The following is an 18,437-nucleotide window of genomic DNA, read 5'->3' as shown; positions in this document are numbered from 1 at the left end:
TTGATGTGCTAGGGGCAACCCAAGCCTCTTATTCCCATGTATTCACCCTCTGAGAAAAGATTTGGGAAAAAAAGTCACTGGTCATCGCAGTTTCACGTCAGATGCAGCTGGCAGAGAACTGGGAGGTAAAGCACGGGCGGATGGGGGAGGGTTGCATGTGAAGGGCACACTCTGCATAATGCACCATTAAAACTTCATGCAGAGATGTCCCAGAAAAAATACTACAAAGCACTAGGCTTGACATTAAATTCTTCGTTTTATCAGCCTGTTCGCTTTCAGGAAGGATTAATCAGTGTAACCGCAGCATTCACACACTGCGTGTTCCGAGAGAAAAGGGATTGTCTGATTTTTCTTTTTCCTTTTTTTTTTTTTTTCCTTTCCACAGTAATTAATGAAAGTCAAAAGCAGCAACTAGAATCTGCAAGCTACTCCTCCCGCTACGCTCTGGGACTTTTTTATGAAGCTGGTACACGGATTGATGTCCCCTGGGCTGCACAGTATATCACCGATAATCCCTGCATACGCTTCATCTCCATCGATAATAAGAAACGCAATATAGGTCAGTGCTCCCATTATTTCCCTTAAACACAGTGACAATAGAGGGTGTAGATCATGAAAAATGCTGTTTAATTGAGTGTTGCTATTCTGAACAGAGCAAGTATTTAACTCCAAGCCGCAGCGGATAGCATTTAATGTCACATTTGGCCTGTAATAAAATACACAATGAAAGCGGGAAGGTCCTCAGAAAATCACCACCCAGCACATGGTTTACGTTACTGCATTTATGAAACCAGTGTCAGGGGATTTGAGACATCAAAATGTTGCTATTCCAAGAAAGAGCTGGGGTTCCTTTGTTTAAACATTGATTCATACACATGCCAATTTATCGTCCATCATCCGTTGCTCTACAACTCCTTTCCACTAAGCATGCTTGGAAGTAGTAATGAGTTACATAATTGAGGCTGTTCAGAGTAATTCAGAGTTAGCCAGTGTGCTTTTACAACCACGGAAAATCCTTGAAATGGCTGTGCATAGTACGGCTGCTCGGTAAAGCTTGGAGAACATCCCACAAGGCAGACACTTCTCATCTGTTTCTGGAAGATGGCACTCGACTAAGTATATGTTTTATTTATTAAATTTATTTCATATACCACGAGTGTGTTGGCATAGAATAGCTCAAGAAAAACCGCTAGCGTTTGAGTTCAGTCAGGTTCGTTAGGGGCTCAAAAGCTTCCTCGTTCTGCTACTTGCTCACATTGCGATGGTGGCCAGGTTTAACCACATCCGTGAAGCGGGGGTAAAAACCTACCCACCTCTGTGGTGACCTACAAAGCACGGTGACTCACTGTCACAGAATAAAGAAGGGTTTTCATAATCAGCTGCTGCCTAATAGATAACTATTAAGTATTTCCAAATTCACTGCGCTAAAGCATGTTCAGATTCAGACCGTGGAGACTTCTGTTTCTAGTCTCCCTTGATCAGTGGGGATTCGTTGTTTCCTGCCTGCAGCCTCGGTGATGTTAGTGCCTGCTGGGCAGGGCATTGAAAACCTTGCCTGCTACTCTTACATCAACACGCTGTTGCCGTGCTAGAAAACAGCTGTAAGGATGGGCACGCCTCCCCTTTTTACAACCATAAACCTGCAATTTAGTGTGGTAAACTGGCATGAGGGGGTGTCACAGTGCAGCAGCAGCACTGGTGGACAGGACCAGGAGCTCTGCTCCAGCTTCCCCTCACAGTAAGCTGTGGGGCAGCTGTGCCTTGTCTAGCTCAGGATTAGAAAAAAACAGGATGGAGATTCCCCTCCATCACTGCTGACCTGCCCCAGGGCAGTGCGTCTGCGAGGGGAGTGTTTCTTCACCTGCAGTCTGCACTTCGCCAGGCTCAGCCTGTGGATGCTGCCTCCTGTTCCATCATCCGCCTCCACCAATTAGTGTCACACTCATTCAGGTTGGAAGGGATCCCTGGAGGTTGTCTGGTCCTACCATGCAAGGTTTGAAGTTAGATACAGCTGTGAAGTTAGATCACGTTGCCCAAGGCCCTGATGTGATGTGAGGCGGTGTGCTTTGCCACCTTTGCACTGCTAGGTTATATTCTGTGATGGATTCAGTATAGCCAGCAGGATCTTTTCAGAAAGGCCTATTGCTCAGCCAGACTGATGCATGGGATTGTCCTGTGTCAGACACAGGACCTTGCACCCCTCCTTGTTGTGTTGATAGCACAGTTCATGTCAGCTCTTCCAAATATGTCCCTCTGTGCACCAAAGCCAGCTGGGTAGCAATGACTATTGAGGGGCCTCCAGAAACAGCAGTTTATGCTGGGAGCAAAGGAGTTGGAGAGATGGACCAACTCACCACTGCAGAAGCCCAATTTTGTTATTTCTCCTAAGAATTTAGCCTGTTGGTCTGAAAAGAAGGAAAATGAATGGCTGAACTGGCCAAACCAAAGATGCATCCGCCCTGATATGCTTTCTCCAGCAGGCAACAAGAGTGAGTGTGTAAAAAAAAAAGGGTGTGAGGAAAGCCAAATACAGAGTGATTTTTTTTTCCCCCTGGCATTGTCTCCTTGTTACTGACAATATGCAGCTGGAGATTTTCTTGCACCTAAGATTATATCAGTCATCATGTTTAACAGTAAGTACTTGATAGTTAATAGCACCTAGTAGTGTTGTCCATCCTAGCTGCCTGATTCTCACTGTGCAGAAGAGGGGGCAGCCCAAGGGAGAAACTCACCCATCCCTTCCTTACATGCTTGCTTAGGTGGTCTCAAAGCACCAGAACCAAGAACAACAAATATGGAATTACAGTGGAATTATCAAATAGCTAAGTACAGTGTCTTTGCTAATCTCCAAATGCAAGTTAACCAAAGAGAAAACATATTATTTGGGGCATACTGTTAACAGATACATAGAAACTACCAGAACATCAGTGTTGACACATACCTTTCTCACTGAAATTTCCCTCATATTGTGGGAGAGATCTGTTTATATGAGCAAATTTTTCCAAGAAGAACGAACTGTATACCTTCATCGGGCTGGAACAAGCTGTGTCCAGCAACTGAAGATGATTTCTCTCTGGTAGGGCCCTCCCTGTCACATATAAACAGTCATCCAGCCGCCTTGACTGTGCTGTCTTTCCTGGTGAACTTGCATTTTGTGGATTTTCGCTTTGTTCAAGGAGAAGTAGTACTAGGGAGAGAGCAGTGTGTGTCAGCTGGAGCAGCATTTCTGGCTGCGAGCGCGTGAGCTGAGGGCTGGAAACAGGCCTGTATTGTGTTCAGCAGTGCCGACATACGGAAATGTGAAAGTCAAGAGTGGTCACCAAGTGATTCCCTTTTCTTAGACGCGTGCAGGGCCCTGCTGATGATAGAGGCACACATGCACATACATGCCTTAGGACAACATGGGCAAGGGGGGATGAATGTGGAATTTATTTACACATATGGAATACTGCGGCCAAAACACTGGAATATAAAGTTCCTTTATGTGTGGTTTAGCACATATGCGAGTATTTTGCATTTGTATTTTTCTTTCCATGCTTCTGACTCACCTACAGAACATTTCAATGGGAGGCACAGCAACACCTCGCTCTCCCTTGTTCAGTTTCTTTTGGGGTGCCATTACGGATGTTTTAACACCGTGCTCTGCTCACTCATTGTTCTTTGCATTCTTCCGTTCTTCAACCTTGACTGATTGTGAGCCGTCTGCAGAAGACGATGGTGACAATGAAAAAGTAAGCATTCAGAGAGAGAAAGCAGAAATGCTCAGGCTAAGATTTATGTTGGGTCTCCTGGGTGAAGCATCAGAGATCTTTCAGGACAGCCATCCTTCCCAAAAAGCCATCACCTTCTCCAGTTGATGCCTGAATGGTCCCACTTCCACCATTCCTCCTCTGTGCCATATACACTGTCCCTGTACATATCAGGAATATGTACTCAACAGGTAGAGGAGCATGGCTGCAGTTCTCTAGGCATAACTGAAAGTGACTAACAGATCAGATACAAACAGAAATTTTATATTTCTGGTGTTTATACACTTACTTTGAAATATCCACAATTAATGGAGGTTTATCTAAACCTCATTACCACCTCAGATAGTAACGTTGTAGTAAACAGCATTGAACTGTAGGCATCCAAAGGAAGCAGCTCTAGAATTCTGCAAAGGAACCCTTTGCTAAACACATAATTGTACAAAAAATAGCTGCATCTATATAATATCTACCTAACAGCAAGTAGCCCTCAGAGGTCAAAAGGCAAAGTGTGGCCCTCGCTATTAAAGCCCAAACTATACTCTTCGTTTGCGTAAGATGTTGTAACCCCTACTTTGACTCATTTAGTAAAACAGAGATGGCAGATTCTCCTTCTTACGCAGATTTCACATTTTACCAGTGAAATATCTGAAACAGCCTTGTTGTTATAATTATACGATGGGATGGGTAGCAGAGCCAGTGAGTTGCAGTCTGTGGTTCTCCAGAAATTTCAGCCTTTGCTTGCTTTAGAGCCGTGTGCTTCCCTGAGGACCGCTTCTGATGAGCTGCAGCACTCTGAATCGCTACTTGTTGCACAGCACTTGCAAACTCATAAAACCTCTTCATGTAGTATCATGGAATCGTTTAGGTTGGAAAAGACCTTTTAAGATCATCAAGTCCTTGCTAGAAGATACGGCAGCATCCCCGCTCTTTATGTTTTCTCCTCAATTCCTTTATGTAGACTGCTCGAGGGTTGCTGGTTCTTCAGACGTACAGTGTAATGATACTCTTTGAATCACAAGTTTGCATTCGGCACAACTCTCATCGGCCTGTCCCCTGGACTTCTGCAATGGAGAACAAGCCAGGGGCCCATGCCATCTTTCCAGCAGTCCAGGTGGGTGAGATGGAACAGCACGACTTCTCAGATTCCTGTCTTTGTTTACACTGCTGGAGAGGAATAGAGTCTTCTGTGATGGACTAGCCATTGCTGCGGTGGGGAGGAGGTAGCGAGCCTGACCCACGTATAGCCTGTTGGGGAAGGCACCAGCACCCAGAGAGCCCCTGGCAGCTCTTCTCCAAGCGCAGTGTGCTGCCGTTAGTTGCCTTCATCGCAACACAGCCTCGTTTCTTACCTACAACTGCGGATGACATCTCTTTTCTTCCTGATTTATGCGGAAGAATCAATAGTAAAGCTGTTTCTCCGATACTGCCATTACCAGTGTAGTCTGGAGCAGGATGAGCCTCTGAGAAGGAAGGCTGTTTGCATCAGCTGAGGATCTCAGTTGCTCTTCATGAAATCACATCTCCATCCACAGATGTAATGTGCGCAAACATTACATAAGGAAGAGCCTACAAGAAGTGTATGTTGAATTCCCTGTGCGGTGTGCATGAATATTAAATATTTGTGTGATTGGCTGCTTTAAACACCCCATCAATATTTATAACTGGTCGGGGGGACAGTGGGAATTCTTCAGTATAAATTATTCCAAGCCTTGTTTCTGTAATACCACAGTCTTTGCCTTCTGGAGGGCTAAAGATAGATGACACATAAAAATGGAAGCGGCTCCTTTCTTTCACTTTGGGATTGCGAGGTTATATAATTTATAGGGAAGATTTGCCTTACAGGTTTTCAGGATCAGTGTAATTCTTGAGTATCCTTTTTAATTCTAAAACACAGATTCCTTTATACTGAAATAAGATTTTTTAGGAAGATGGAAGAGTTAAAATGTTATTTAGCTTTTTGCCTCATTACATGGCCAATTGCTTTGTAATCCCCTGCCTGCCCTGGCTGCCTTTTAGAAAACTAATCAGAAACTGTCTGTAAGGCTAATGAAATGCTGAATTTCTGAATATAAAAAAGTTAGCGTTATTCTTCGCACAGACTCTTCCAAAATGTGCCTTGTGAGATAGAGCAGATTATTCTGGTGAGAATATGGGACCTTATGAACCATGGGAGCTTCTGCGGAAAACTCAGGAAGCTCTCTAACCTTTTTGGTAAATAGCAGCATGGCATTTTGGAATCGAACCTCCCTTTCTCTTGCTCATTTGCTAGGTGTGGTAAAGTTATTCACTGTTTTGGGGTTTTTTTTTGTTTGTTTGTTTGTTTTAGATACAGTTTTATGAGGCCTGCATGCAGACTTCTCTTTCCGCAGCCTACTGATCCCTCCCAGGGAGCAGGGATACAGTTCCAGCCTGGCTGGAGGAGTCCAGCTTCTGTGCTGCCCTCTGGGCTGATCCAGCAGCATTTCCTTTACAGCCTAGCTGTGATACACACCTCCCCAGCAAGATTAAAAACTGAATTGCCCCATTTTTGAGCAGGAGGTTGGACTAGAGACCTACAGAGTTCCCTCCTTCCCTGAGTCCTGTGTCTCTGAGGCAGACAGTGTTCTGGGGAGTATTTACTGAACACACTAATAAATTAACTGGGAAGTGAATGCAACCAAGCTGCCTTGGTGAAAACAGGCAATTCTTCCAGCTTGGTCTGCATTCGCTGTCCAGCAAGTTTTAATGTCAGCACAACTGAACTGGTAAAAATTTTCAGTCCTCTTCGTAGACCTTTTGGGGATGTAGCTATGGAGCCTGCACAGTGACCTGTAGGTCTCCGCTACTTACTATTGTGCCTATATCAAAACAGATCTCATTCTTGCAAGGGTCGGTGGATTTACAGGCTTTACAGAGCCTGTGAGCCACAGGGCACTTCCAAGGCATGCTGACTGCACCCAGTGCTGCCTCTTGCTTCTCCACAAATGTGCTTCAGTCCGAGACCAGTGCAACTAATTCTAAGGCTGAGGCTGACCAGCCTCTCTGAAAACCCTGTCCGTGGCGCCTCAGTGGACACTGTGTCCCTGGCAGTATGGAGTTTGTGGCTTCAAAGCCTTTCAGCTGAGCAATGGTGAGACATGGTCCACCGGTGGCCCTCAGACATGATTTTCTCTCCTAGAATATTATTGTTTGGATAAATCCAGGTAGCTTCTACTTTCTTGGGTATAGCAGGAGAAACTCTAGCTGCTTCTCCCTATATTTCCCAAGTCTCCACTGGTAGCTGCGTGGGCAGTGTCAAAGGGTGGGTGAGTCCTTCTTGGAATACCTTCTGCTGTTAATTTAGTCCCAAGAGCCCTGTGCACTGTCCTCTTCCTGGCACCTTGAAATTCATGTTACTCACCAGTTCCTCCCCTGCCACAGTTACTTTTCAACCTGTCACACTCCCAGAACATGATAGAAACCATTCTGACCCTTTGCCAAATGAATGACTTTCAGACTCTGATGGTGTTCTCCCTGCCAAGGGAACTCCAGGCCTCTGTGGATCCCAAGGTTCCCAGCTAATCTGTAAAACGTCTTTGAGTGACTCTGAACCCTGACCTTGGCATAGTTCACCAGAGGAAAGCAGCTTTTGCATTTTGCAAGGGAGAAGATTTTGGTTGGACAGATAATCCACTGTGGTCTTTCTCTGAGAAGTTACATTTTGCTTTATTGAGGTGTTTATTCTTTAGTGATATCTCTGTCCCCTTCACTCCTTGATGGTAAGGAGAATGCGGACACTGACCCTAAACGCTTCGTATAATCTGAGAACTTCCCAAAGCAGAAGGAGGTCCCCATGGAAGGACTTGGCACCACCAGCTGTTTATATTGTCACGGAATGAATGGGGGAATTCACCCACAAGTCTTTTTATCCCATCATAATAGTGACAGCTATGCTTCTAGCCCGAGCAGCTTTGCTGAGCAGCTTCACCCAGGACACCATGCTCTTCCATCTTACCATTCCACACTAAATGTGTTATTCAAAGCTAGGAGCCCCCATTCTGGTGCCAGATGCTCTTCAGCTACAAGCCACTGTGCTGAGAAGGTGGCCCTGGGCTCTGTTCTCCGTGCTCTTCTCCACGGTGTCTTCTATTAGCACCATCCTTTTTCTGGGATATAATACTCCTAACAGGCTTAATCCTACATAAACTCTCACTGTCAGCAGTCTGTCCTTCTCTTTCTTTACACAGTCTGTGTGATTCCTCCACCTGGGAATTAATGATGAGTGTTGAGACCGTCCTGAAGCATTAAAAAGCTGATGTCTGCCTTCTCCTGCTCACAATCCAAACAACTTTCCCCTCATTTCAAGGTTATAGGTCAAGATCCAGTTTCCCCAGAGAGTTCAACATGGAGAGACTTTGCTTGTGCTTAATTCAGGTATAACTGGCTAAAGTGCAATGTATGGTGAGCTCAGATTGCTTTCATGCTTTCTGTCCTTGACTCCCCTTCCAGAGAGCTGATGTGTCCTCCACCTGAGACAGCCTGTACTTCACACTACTCAGTGCTGGAGGTCTTCCTCATCTATTTTCAGGGGCTTATACAACCCTGCCAGGCTCCAGCTGGAGGAAGCAGGGTGCTGCTGCTCCCAGCAGGTACAGCAGGTGCTCAGGCAAGTCAGGGCAGTCCCTGAGGATGGAGACCCCCCCCAACTCAGGGCCCATTCCTAGGTATTCCCCTCTCACACTGGAAGGGGCTGTATCCTCATGTCCGGTGGGGATTTTCTCTTGTTGCAGTTATGCTCATTGGCTCTTGTTCTGTTGCTTTGAACTTGTAGGAAAAGCCTGGCTCTGTCACCTTCCCTTTAGGACATGGAAGATGCAGTTAGATCCTCACTTTTCAATTTCCCACTTAATTCCACATTTATTTAATCTCCTGCCTTTTCAATTCATCCATTTTCCTTTTCCACATACATGGTTTCAGACTTGCTATGAAGGGAAGACACTGTTGATCAGACTGACAGTGCAGCTGGACTTTGGTCTGAAGCACTTCAGCATCTCCTGTAAGGTCTTTGTGGACTAGACTTGTCTGAAGGGGACTGGTAGGACTTCATACTTGGACTTTGAGATGAGAAAACTGGGATTTTGTCATCCCTACTACTCTGCTCAGCCTTGCAGGCTGCTAAGAACGACTGCATGTAGAGTGGTGGTGGCCAAGATCCCGAAGAGAGTGGTCATATTAAATCTGGGACCCACATCAGACCCTGGCTATGTGCCTCTTCCCATCCCCACGAGCCAGCCGCTCCGCAGCCTGTGGGTCTGCACAGCCCTTGCCACTGCTGCTGGGCCAGGCAGGGATGTAGCAGCCCCTGCGACACCTTCCCTGTCACCGATGGGATGCTGGGCTGGATGGGGCGATACACCAAAGATCGCACCGTTCTTTCCTGTTTACATGGAAGCAAAATGGGTCTTGAAAGGAATGTGTTTATCCTCACATTCGTCATTATGTCTACTATCTGTCTGTGTCAGTCTGGTGTGACACAGCAGAGCATGAGAAATTAACAGCAAAAACAAGGAAAACGTAACGCAGAAGCAAAGGAAACCTGTAGTTATGGTATTGTATCTTCCCTATGACATGGGGAAGAGGAGAGTCTGAACCTCGGGCACAAACCACGGCCTCCAAACTGCTGTCACTGCATGAGGTGAGGGCTTTTCCCTCCCTGGCCGCAGCCTCACCAGGCATGAGAAGCTACTTTCCTCCCGGCGCGAGTCCCTGGAGGGGACGGGGCAGGCACTCAGCCCCTGCAGCTGATGTCACCCCGTCCAGCGTGGGGTGGATGGAGGAGGGAGAGCCAGGCCCGAGCTCACTGCTCGTAGGTCCCTCAGCGACTGCGGGTGCTGAGGACACTGCCAGTGCTGGCAGAGACGCTCCTTGCTCGCTGAGTAGGTATAAGCTACAGCCGGCTCTGCTGTCTTGTTCTAGCTCTGATCTACCCAGCATCTTATGCCTTCCACCGCATCAACTGATCAGATTAACTGCTGTGCAGCTGGGATGAGAGGGGGGCAGATCTGGGAGCAGATGAAAGCTTTTGTGCTGCTTCGTCACGCTCAGATCATTACCCCTCGCATTGTCAAGGGTTCCCAGGCTTGCCACACCTCCCGTGCTACTTCATCATCTCCTAGCGTGGCTTGCATCCTTGCCACAAGTAAAGGAAATTAACATCTCATGAGGAGCCCTGCCAGAAGTCCTCACTTCTCAGCTAGCTTGTTGCAGCCTGATCTAAATATGTTGGGAGGAAGATGACGGTTTTACTCCTGTGACAGCTGAACAGTCATTCATACCCGGTGCATCAAGGCTGAGATACCCTCATTGCTTTCAGGAAAAAATCTATTTTAAACTCCTCTCTTAGCCAGTATTTTTGCAGAAGAAAGAAAAGGGCTTGAGGCTAAACTTGATCCTTGCAGCCTGCATATTTCAGTACTGGAAGGCTGTGACTCAGTGGCCTCTGGAAGCTCTCCAAGCTATCAGTAGCTCAAAGGAGGAATTAAAAACTCAGTGAACTGCCTGTTCTCCTGAAACTTGTTTTGTACATGCTGTGGAAGAGATGAGATATTTGAAATAAGGTGGCCTGGTCCAAGAATCATTGGCTACAACGAGTCACAGCAAGCAATGAATATTTATTTTATTAAAATGCTTAGACATCTTTTAATGAGCCTTTTTGCCAAGGTCATGTGGAAGAATTTGCCAAAATGCCGTGTACACTGTAATAGGCTTCCCCACTTGGTCTTCTGTCCCTGGTAATCTCTATGTATATAAGCTAGAATACCTGTTTTCTCCCCCAAAATGGGAAGGAGAGACTGAATAGCATTTTTGACATTTTTCCAGAAAGTTAGAACAGCTGATGTGAACAGAGGTATGTCCTGTGCTAGCCTGTGAAACCAGGCTTTGGGGGTGGCAGGAGGAGTCTCAGGAAGGTGAATCTGAGGCTGGATGTTAGAGGCGGGCAATCAGTTCATCGGAGCTCAGGGAAGAAGATGGCCCCTTTGGCTGAGCCTCTGCTCCTAGACAAGAGTGGTCCTTGTTTCACTCTACAGTCTTAGTCCCCAGGTCTGCCTTGCCCTCATCCCATATCCATGTTGGATATTGGACCTGTCCATCCCCTTGGACTTTCAAGCCCAAGGCAGATGAGAGTAAAATCCGCACCTCAGATTAAAATAGGAAATAAACTCAAATTTCAGGAAATTACCCAGGAAAAGAGCTCAGGTACTTGCTGAAAACAGAGTTTGCGAGCCCAACCCGGGGAGGGAAGTGGGTGGTCTTCTGTTTTCAGGAGTGCCTTACTTGGAAAAGGAGAACTTTAAGAAAAGGCAGCACCATGGCTCAGTGCCTTTAGATATGACCTGTCGGGGTGCATTCTTGTTCACAGCCAGGAAACATCTTCCCACGCTTTTTGTCACATTTTACTCTTTCTCTGGAGCAGTGGTTTACTGAGCTGGCCCACCCAAGAAAGAGACTCAGTGAAGGGATCCTTCCAACTGAAGTGAAAGCCATTGTGTTCATGCTTGCTGTGGATTCTAGGACTTGGTACTGCTGCACCTCAGTAGTGTATTCTGAGGTGATCAGCCCAGGACAGAAAGCATAGCAGAAAAAGACATTTTGGTTGCCTTTGGAAAGCTGGAATTCTTTGTCTTCTCAAAGGGGGTTTCCAGCTGGAGGAGCTGGAGCTGGAGCTGATGATCTCCACTGACACAGCAGAGACAAAGATTTCTATCAAGCGTGGTACCTAACACTCAGAACTGATCTGAAGGTGTTTGGCTGCCTCTTTCTTTGTGGATTCCTTGGTCATAAAATGTTCATTTGCTGAAACTAAAATGTTTTTCTAGGAATGTGCTAATTCAAACAAAGGTTTAGCCAGAAAAGCCTTTCTGCTTCCAAAAGAGGGAAATTCTGATTAATGGAGCGAGAGGGAATCGTTTTAACAACCAGCTCAGTGAGTTTGAGCTCTCAGCTGAAATATGGCAAACCCCAGGTTGTGTCCTTGCTCCAGCAAATGCATCCTACTCATTCAAAGCAGAACAGCCGCAGCAGGAACGACTCACACAAGGATCTGCTGGGTCCTCTTCGTGCCTTGGCACAGGAAAATCGCAGAGCCTGAAAATCCCCTATGCTAGGCAGATTCTCTGGCTGCTGGTTGTTGGCTGTCCAGACCAAGTCTGTAAGTTGACAAGCCAGCATGCCAGCAGGGACAGAAGTGCCTTGCTGTAGAGAACCTGCAACCAGCCCCAGCCATAACAAAGCTTGGCCGTTTCCAGGTCTGCTGGCATGGATATCAGCACTTGGACTGCCTTCAGTTGGTTGATTTTTACGGGACAAACTCTTTTTTTGAATTTTGCTCACTTGCACGTATTTGCCCAAGGACAAAAGTTGTATTGAAGGGTCACACTTCCCAAAACATGCACGTAGACAACCGCACATCAGTATCCTGGAAGTTGTTAGATCAGCAAAACGCAAGTTGAGTTCACTTGTGCAGGCCAAAAGGCAGTGCTGATTTCTCAAGTTAGCCTGCCCTGGCTTCTGTTCCCCTTTTCCCCCTCCATAAATGTAAGGTATTGGCTTTATTCTAGCCTTTCAATGTAAATACTGTTGCATGGCTGTTATGCAACCAATATTGGAGTGGATGTTTGTCATAGTAATGCAACAAACACTTTTTTTGTCCTCTAACTTAATGATCATTTTAATCTCGTGATGATTTCATGTCCAAGTCTTTGCGTGCCTTCGGCTGCAAGCAGAGCACCAAGCCCCTGGGGATCGATCCCCGCAAGCAGCGGCAGAGCTGTATGATCATCAAGAATAATCTCCCATCTCAAAAAAGAGATGCATCACCCAATACCTTGGCCTTACTACATGGCTGGGTGAGCTTCAGCCTTTGGTAAAGTGTTCCCCCTTTACCGTTGCCAGTGATAACATGAGTCCCAGCTGCAAGTGTAGCCCTTTGGGAAGCCTCACCTCCACAACCACCACCCAAGCAAAACCTTGCAGGTGGATGACTGCAGCCGCATGCTTCCGAGTGCCCTGCGGTTGTAGGGACACTAATTGTTACTATTTGGCTGGAAAAATTCCCACAGAGTAGCTTTACATGTTTCTTCTTGTTGTTCTCTTCTGCCAGTTTGACACAATCTCCATGTGGTTGCTCTCCTTGTAGAGCCTGTCAAAATGTCTGGGAGGAAAAAGGGGAAGAGTTTGCTTCCAGTATACTCCGTGCTTCTTCCAGCTGCTACCTAGAGTATGTGGGAATGCCTTGAGGTTCCTCTAGTAAACGTATGTTATTGCAGTGGGAAAACCATCACAAATTTTGCAAAAAACCTGGATTTCTTCACTGTACTTCTTGTGAACAACTTGTGTTCGTTTTCCTTGTGGTTTTTTTCCAGCTGGAAGAACAGGGTGGTGCCACAGATTAATCTTTCTTAATTGACTCCTAGGCTGGAGGCACAATTGTCAGCATGTGGGGAAGGCAAGTGTCAATGAGTAATCTTTCAAAAGCATCTCTCTTCTTTATTTCAGAGTCTCCTGAAATTGGGCCCTCAGTTGTAGTTCACACAACTGTAACGTTTGGAAGCGAGCACCTGGATTCAGACCCTGCAGAGGTGCAGCAGCTAATTCTCAGTCACCTGGAGAGGATTGTGCCATCCCTACCTACACCAGCCAGCATCAAGTGTCAGAAATGGAGATACTCTCAGGTACCCTGTGGTGGGATCAGTCAGCTGGGAGGATGCTGCTGGGGCAACGCCGTAGTACAGACTTGCTGTGTGTCACAAGAAACAGGACATCATGTGAGCCAGTGGTTTTCATCCTCGCGGAGCAAGAGGAAAAGGGATAGTTGCTCGATATCCATAATACATTCCTCCACGTAGCCATGAGCAGCATCCAAGGCTGACCAGCAACAGCCAGATCATTTCTAGTCATCTTTGTACATGGTGGACCTGGCTCAGTGGTAAGTTATGCAACACTCCTCGTAATGAGGGACGAGAGCAGTGCACAGGAAGGAAGTAAATCCCACATACTTTGGTGGGATTTTCACTGGTATTTAAAAATATGACTCAATCTGCCTCTTCTGTATCCAAAAGTATGTGATATTATTAGCAAGATTCCCACCCTATCACAGAGTAGCAGCAGTCCTTGCATTCAGGCACACTAATTGTTATTATTTGATTTGGCCCAGTTCAATTTAACAGTTTGTTATGCGAAAAATATTTTAAAGTAAACTGTCTAAGGGCAGTAATAGCAGAATGTGTATATTTTACAGACTTTCCTTAAAAAATCCAAGGAAATTGTTGGCAATTTCCTAAAGTATTGGAGTGTATCTGCATGTTTACCTAAAGCCTCTTAAGTTAAATTGCATTGGGGAAATTGAATGTGGAAGTTGATGCAAAATATTTACTTAAAGCAGTCCCCTAAAATTTTTTCCTTTTTATGAAATCTGGAAAAGTTACTGTAGGTGACTGTTGTGAAGTCTGCTCATATCCCTTGATCTGCATCCAATTTAGGAACCTGGTCTCATTAGCACAAAACTTACTTTTCTGCGAGTTAGGTATTGGTAGTTTGCAAATAGCTTCCCAGTGCATAGTATTTGTTCTCAGTTGTCATATAAAAACAACCTTAACATAGGTTTTAGTAGCTGGGACAGTGACAGTAGGACTGAATTCTTGTTTTTCATAATTGCTTCAAAATTGTTGGCTTCCTAAATCACTAGGTGTGTGTCCTGTTTCTCCTATTTAAAAATTACATTCAGACATCATACTGCTGGATGATGCTCTATTCTTCTCTCAAACCACTGTACAATTTACAGCTCTTCCCGCTTTCTTCTCCTGCCTCCGTTGCCTGCTATCGACCGTGTTGCTACTAACCAAACCCACCTATTTCAGCAGCTGCTTGTGCTTTACGGCTGTGTCTCGGGGAATTATCACCAGTCTTTAATTCGGTGGATGAATGTAAACATGTCTTAGATTCCAAATAAGTCAGTGTAGGTCAGATCTGTTATCTCAATGAAGAGATCTCCATTGCCACCCTATAAAATAATCGCTACCTAAAATTAAATATCTGGGGCAGAGCTCCCTCTTTCTCTTAAAGCTATCTTTACTTTCAGTTATAATAAGATGTTGCCACAGAAGCAAAGGGAGCTGATAAGATGGGTCCATCTTTCCCCTGACTGTTTTAGACAGGATTTATCCTACTTGTTAATTAAATCCGGCTGTAATGTCCTTCACATGGCCAAACACAATCCTGGGATTAAAATGCAGACATTACAATTATCCGTGGCGGATGAGGGATTAGGACTTCCAAACTTCTACTGACACTACTTAGCAGCACAGCTGCAATTCTGGATCCCCTGCTTCAATTACAGTAAAACACTATTAGCATTCAGAGCCAATGGCTTCCCAACCCATCGTGTCCCTTTGACAGAGCCACTTTATATGTATCAGGGATACTGGAAAAACACAGAATCACAGAAATTCATAGAATCACATGAATTTTGGGTTAAGTTGGAAGGGACCTTAAAGATCATCCAGTTCCAACCCCCCTGCCATGGGCAGGGACACCTTCCACTAGACCAGGTTGCTGAAATTGGACGTCTTCAGAGCCGACCTCAGAAGGGACCTCTTCAGGTCTCTAGTCCAACCTGTTGCTCACAGCAGAACTATCGCCAGCACTAGGTGGTCTCAGCCATGGCTTTGTTTAGCTGAGTCTTGAACTCTTCGAGGATGGAGATTCGGCAGGCTGTGCCATATAGCTGAGGGTAATTTGGAATTTATGTTGCACAGCACCTTCAGAAGAACTCGAAGAAGAGGCAGGATCATTCCTTTCCCCAGTCACTGTGTCTAGAGTGAGGGCCTTTACTACACTGAGCACACAATCTTTCCCCACAGGCGAAAAGATGCAGGCAGAGATGTGAACATACTGATGATGTGTGACCGGTGTGGCAAACCAGAAGCTGTTTGGTACAGCCAGCATCACATGAGCACTGGGCACTCAAGAAGGAAGGATACTCTAAAAGCCTTTTCCTGCTAAACCTTTCTTCACCGTTTATACTCAGTGACCTCAGTCTGTAAGAAAACTTTGGAATAAATGAAGTACTGACCTGAAATTGGTCTGAGGAAGATGGTCTGTGGCTTGATTTACCATACGTGGCTAGCCTCTTCTGTCAAGTTGGAAAATAGAGAACATTGCAACCGGCGACAAATTCATTTAATTATCTCCCTTAAAGAGATGCCAACGTGCCAGCAACACAGAATGCAGCCAGTAACATAAATGTGGCTGTTTTGCAGCCAATCTGTACTTGGAAATGGCAGATAACAGCCACTGTTCTGCCATTGGTCTGAACTTTAGCCTTGGACTTCAGGTCTTCTTCACCCAAGCTCTCAGTCACACGGTGGGACACAGTAACGGTTTACTGCACAGGAATCCAGAATTTATCTTTGGACCAAAAGATATGTTTGAATCCAAAGTGTATCTTTGGAACAAAGGCAGAAAGTCAAGAAATGATCAAAAGAAAATTGTACTCTCTGTATCTCACTTTGTGATCTCTATGATTTGATCTCTGCTGCTGGTCTACTGCTGGGCTTCTGGTTTTTTTTTCCCCTCTCTGGATTTCTAGCTATTTTTTCCTCTTTTTTCAGCATTTCATCCTTATGGATCTTGTTTTGCCCTTCCTTTTCTCAGACTATTGCTTCCACCTTCGTCCTTGATCACTTCATCATCAAGCAATCCTGCATCTTCTTACCTTTCGTATCCCTTCTTCCTGTGCCTGCCTTGCCCTCATGTTTACCGTTAGGTCAGTGCTGCTTATCTTCATTCCGAGATTCACCAGTGCTGCTCTGGGATGCACTGATTTAGCACAACATGGACACTCAGCCTGTGTACATAGGTTTGAAACAGGCTACAACAACGTGTGGCCCAGCCAAGTGTAGTAAAAACACAAATGCTGTCTGTTTTTATTCTGCTGTTTGACATGCATTGGTGTTTGTCACAAAGGACAACACCGAAAAGAGGTCTTGTTCTCCCCATGTAGCGTCAGGCTAATAGGTACTGCCAAGTCCGTTCACTTCTAGCAGTGTTACACAGAACTGCTCAAGAGCTGCCACTCTTCAGAAAGAAATTTAATGGAGGGTATAGTACCTGGAAAATTAGATTTAAAATGAACAATGCATACACTGAGCATTACATTAAATATTTATCAAAGCAACCTTATTCAGAACTTGTCCCATGCTACTTCGAGAGAAACGGTTGACTGCATCTCTAGCAGTGTCTAAAAATTCTTGTGCTACTCAGATGAGTAAGGAGACCAGCGTAGCAGAGCTGGAGACAGGGTGGGTTGTCCCAAGGCTGCGTGTACGCTTGCACAGCAGCACGAAGCACGGGCATTGTGCCAGTTGTTACTCTGAAGTCCACCTCGCTTCCCATCCAGGAAGGTCTCGCGTTTAACCCAATCGTGTTCCAGGCTCTCTTAGAAATGGCAGACTCCCTTTCCTTTGTTGAACATACCTGGGTTTTTTTGCAAGCTGACCTTTGCTGATGTGAGATCATGTATCTTCATACCTTTTGGCTTAGAGATCTCCATGGCACACCTGTCCAGGGCCAGGCAGTTCATTTCTGCTGAGACAGACTGGGAGTAAGAGAGGACGGGGCTGTAGAGTTTCTGAATTTCCACATACAGGAAAGCTTTATTCTAATTATTTAAGTCCAGAAGATAAATATTTTACTCTGGTGCTTTAATTGTTAATGCTTGGACCTATAATCTGGGGTGGGAGGGCTGCTTCGTATGAAGGCGGGTTTCTCGGGAAACACCACCTTCCTGGTGTGAAATTCAGGTAATTAACATGCTGTCTTTTCCATCTCCCTGTATGCGTTTCTTTTCAGGTTACAAAAGCTGTGCCCAATTGTCTGGGACAAATGATTCTTCATACTCAACCTCTCCTGATTTGTGGGGGCGACGGATTTACTCATTCCAACTTTGATGGCTGCATAGATTCTGCTATGAGTCTTGCAGAGGCGGTGAGGTCTCATTTATAGCAATTTCAAAGTCGGCTGCGGAACTCTGTCTAACTTTATGATGAATTTTACTATGATGGGTTGAATTCTAGTTTAGTGTTAACATCACTGGCCTCTATCTTGCAAAAAATAAATAAAGGAAGATCTATTGGTGTGCTGTAATAATTACTGGGATGGAATTGCATTGAATTTTCCAGGATCTGTGCTGTGAGTGGTTACTTTGCTTGAATTAAAGCTTTTTCTGGCTGTAGTCCGAGGCACTGAGTTCCCTCCAGCAGTCTTGCCAGGTCTCCCGATACTTTCACAGCCCATGAAAATTATGTCAAGCAGCGGAACCTCACCCATGGAGCAGCAGAGTTTACTCCTTCTCTGAGCATTTGGAGCCCTGGAAGTGACAGAAGGAACACGCACAACTGCTGCTAGAGCTTTCATGCATACACGTGGTCATTTCCCCTGGCCCACATCAGCCCTGGTCATGGTTATTGTGGTGGCCATGGGGAATCAATGATGGGGCACACCTTGCTCTGCTTCGCGATTCGGACAGCCCATGCAAGGTCTAATCGTATCGACGCGAGGTCTGACCACGTCTCCAGGCACGGATAACTTCTAAGTGAGTTGTCTGCCAAGCAGCTTTCCTAGCCCACAGTTTTCTGGAGCCCTGGTTGCAGATTGCTGGAAGAGCTTATTTAA

At 45.6% G+C, this 18,437-nt stretch overlaps 1 protein-coding gene across 1 annotated transcript; it reads left to right on the top strand.

The window, feature by feature from the left end:
- Positions 1–204: 204 nt before the first annotated feature.
- LOC104505198 (renalase-like) lies at positions 205–17,906 on the top strand. The gene is made up of 3 exons (XM_010157793.1): positions 205–559; positions 13,263–13,438; positions 17,616–17,906. Exons 1-3 carry the CDS (start codon positions 205–207, stop codon positions 17,766–17,768), a joined length of 684 nt encoding a protein of 227 aa, XP_010156095.1. The 3' UTR covers positions 17,769–17,906.
- The last annotated feature ends 531 nt before the right edge of the window (positions 17,907–18,437 follow it).

The sequence above is a fragment of the Eurypyga helias genome, unplaced genomic scaffold (genome assembly GCF_000690775.1).
Source record: "Eurypyga helias isolate BGI_N326 unplaced genomic scaffold, ASM69077v1 scaffold1518, whole genome shotgun sequence".
In the NCBI taxonomy this organism is placed as follows: domain Eukaryota; kingdom Metazoa; phylum Chordata; class Aves; order Eurypygiformes; family Eurypygidae; genus Eurypyga; species Eurypyga helias.
This window is presented reverse-complemented; position numbering and strand designations above follow the sequence as displayed.

Excerpts from the sequence above, each read along its gene's own strand:
- LOC104505198 (XM_010157793.1), top strand. The coding sequence starts at position 205 with ATGTCCCAGAAAAAATACTACAAAGCACTAGGCTTGACATTAAATTCT. Across the intron at positions 560-13,262 it reads TAATAAGAAACGCAATATAG|AGTCTCCTGAAATTGGGCCC; the intron begins GTCAGTGCTCCC and ends TCTTTATTTCAG. Across the intron at positions 13,439-17,615 it reads AGAAATGGAGATACTCTCAG|GTTACAAAAGCTGTGCCCAA; the intron begins GTACCCTGTGGT and ends GTTTCTTTTCAG.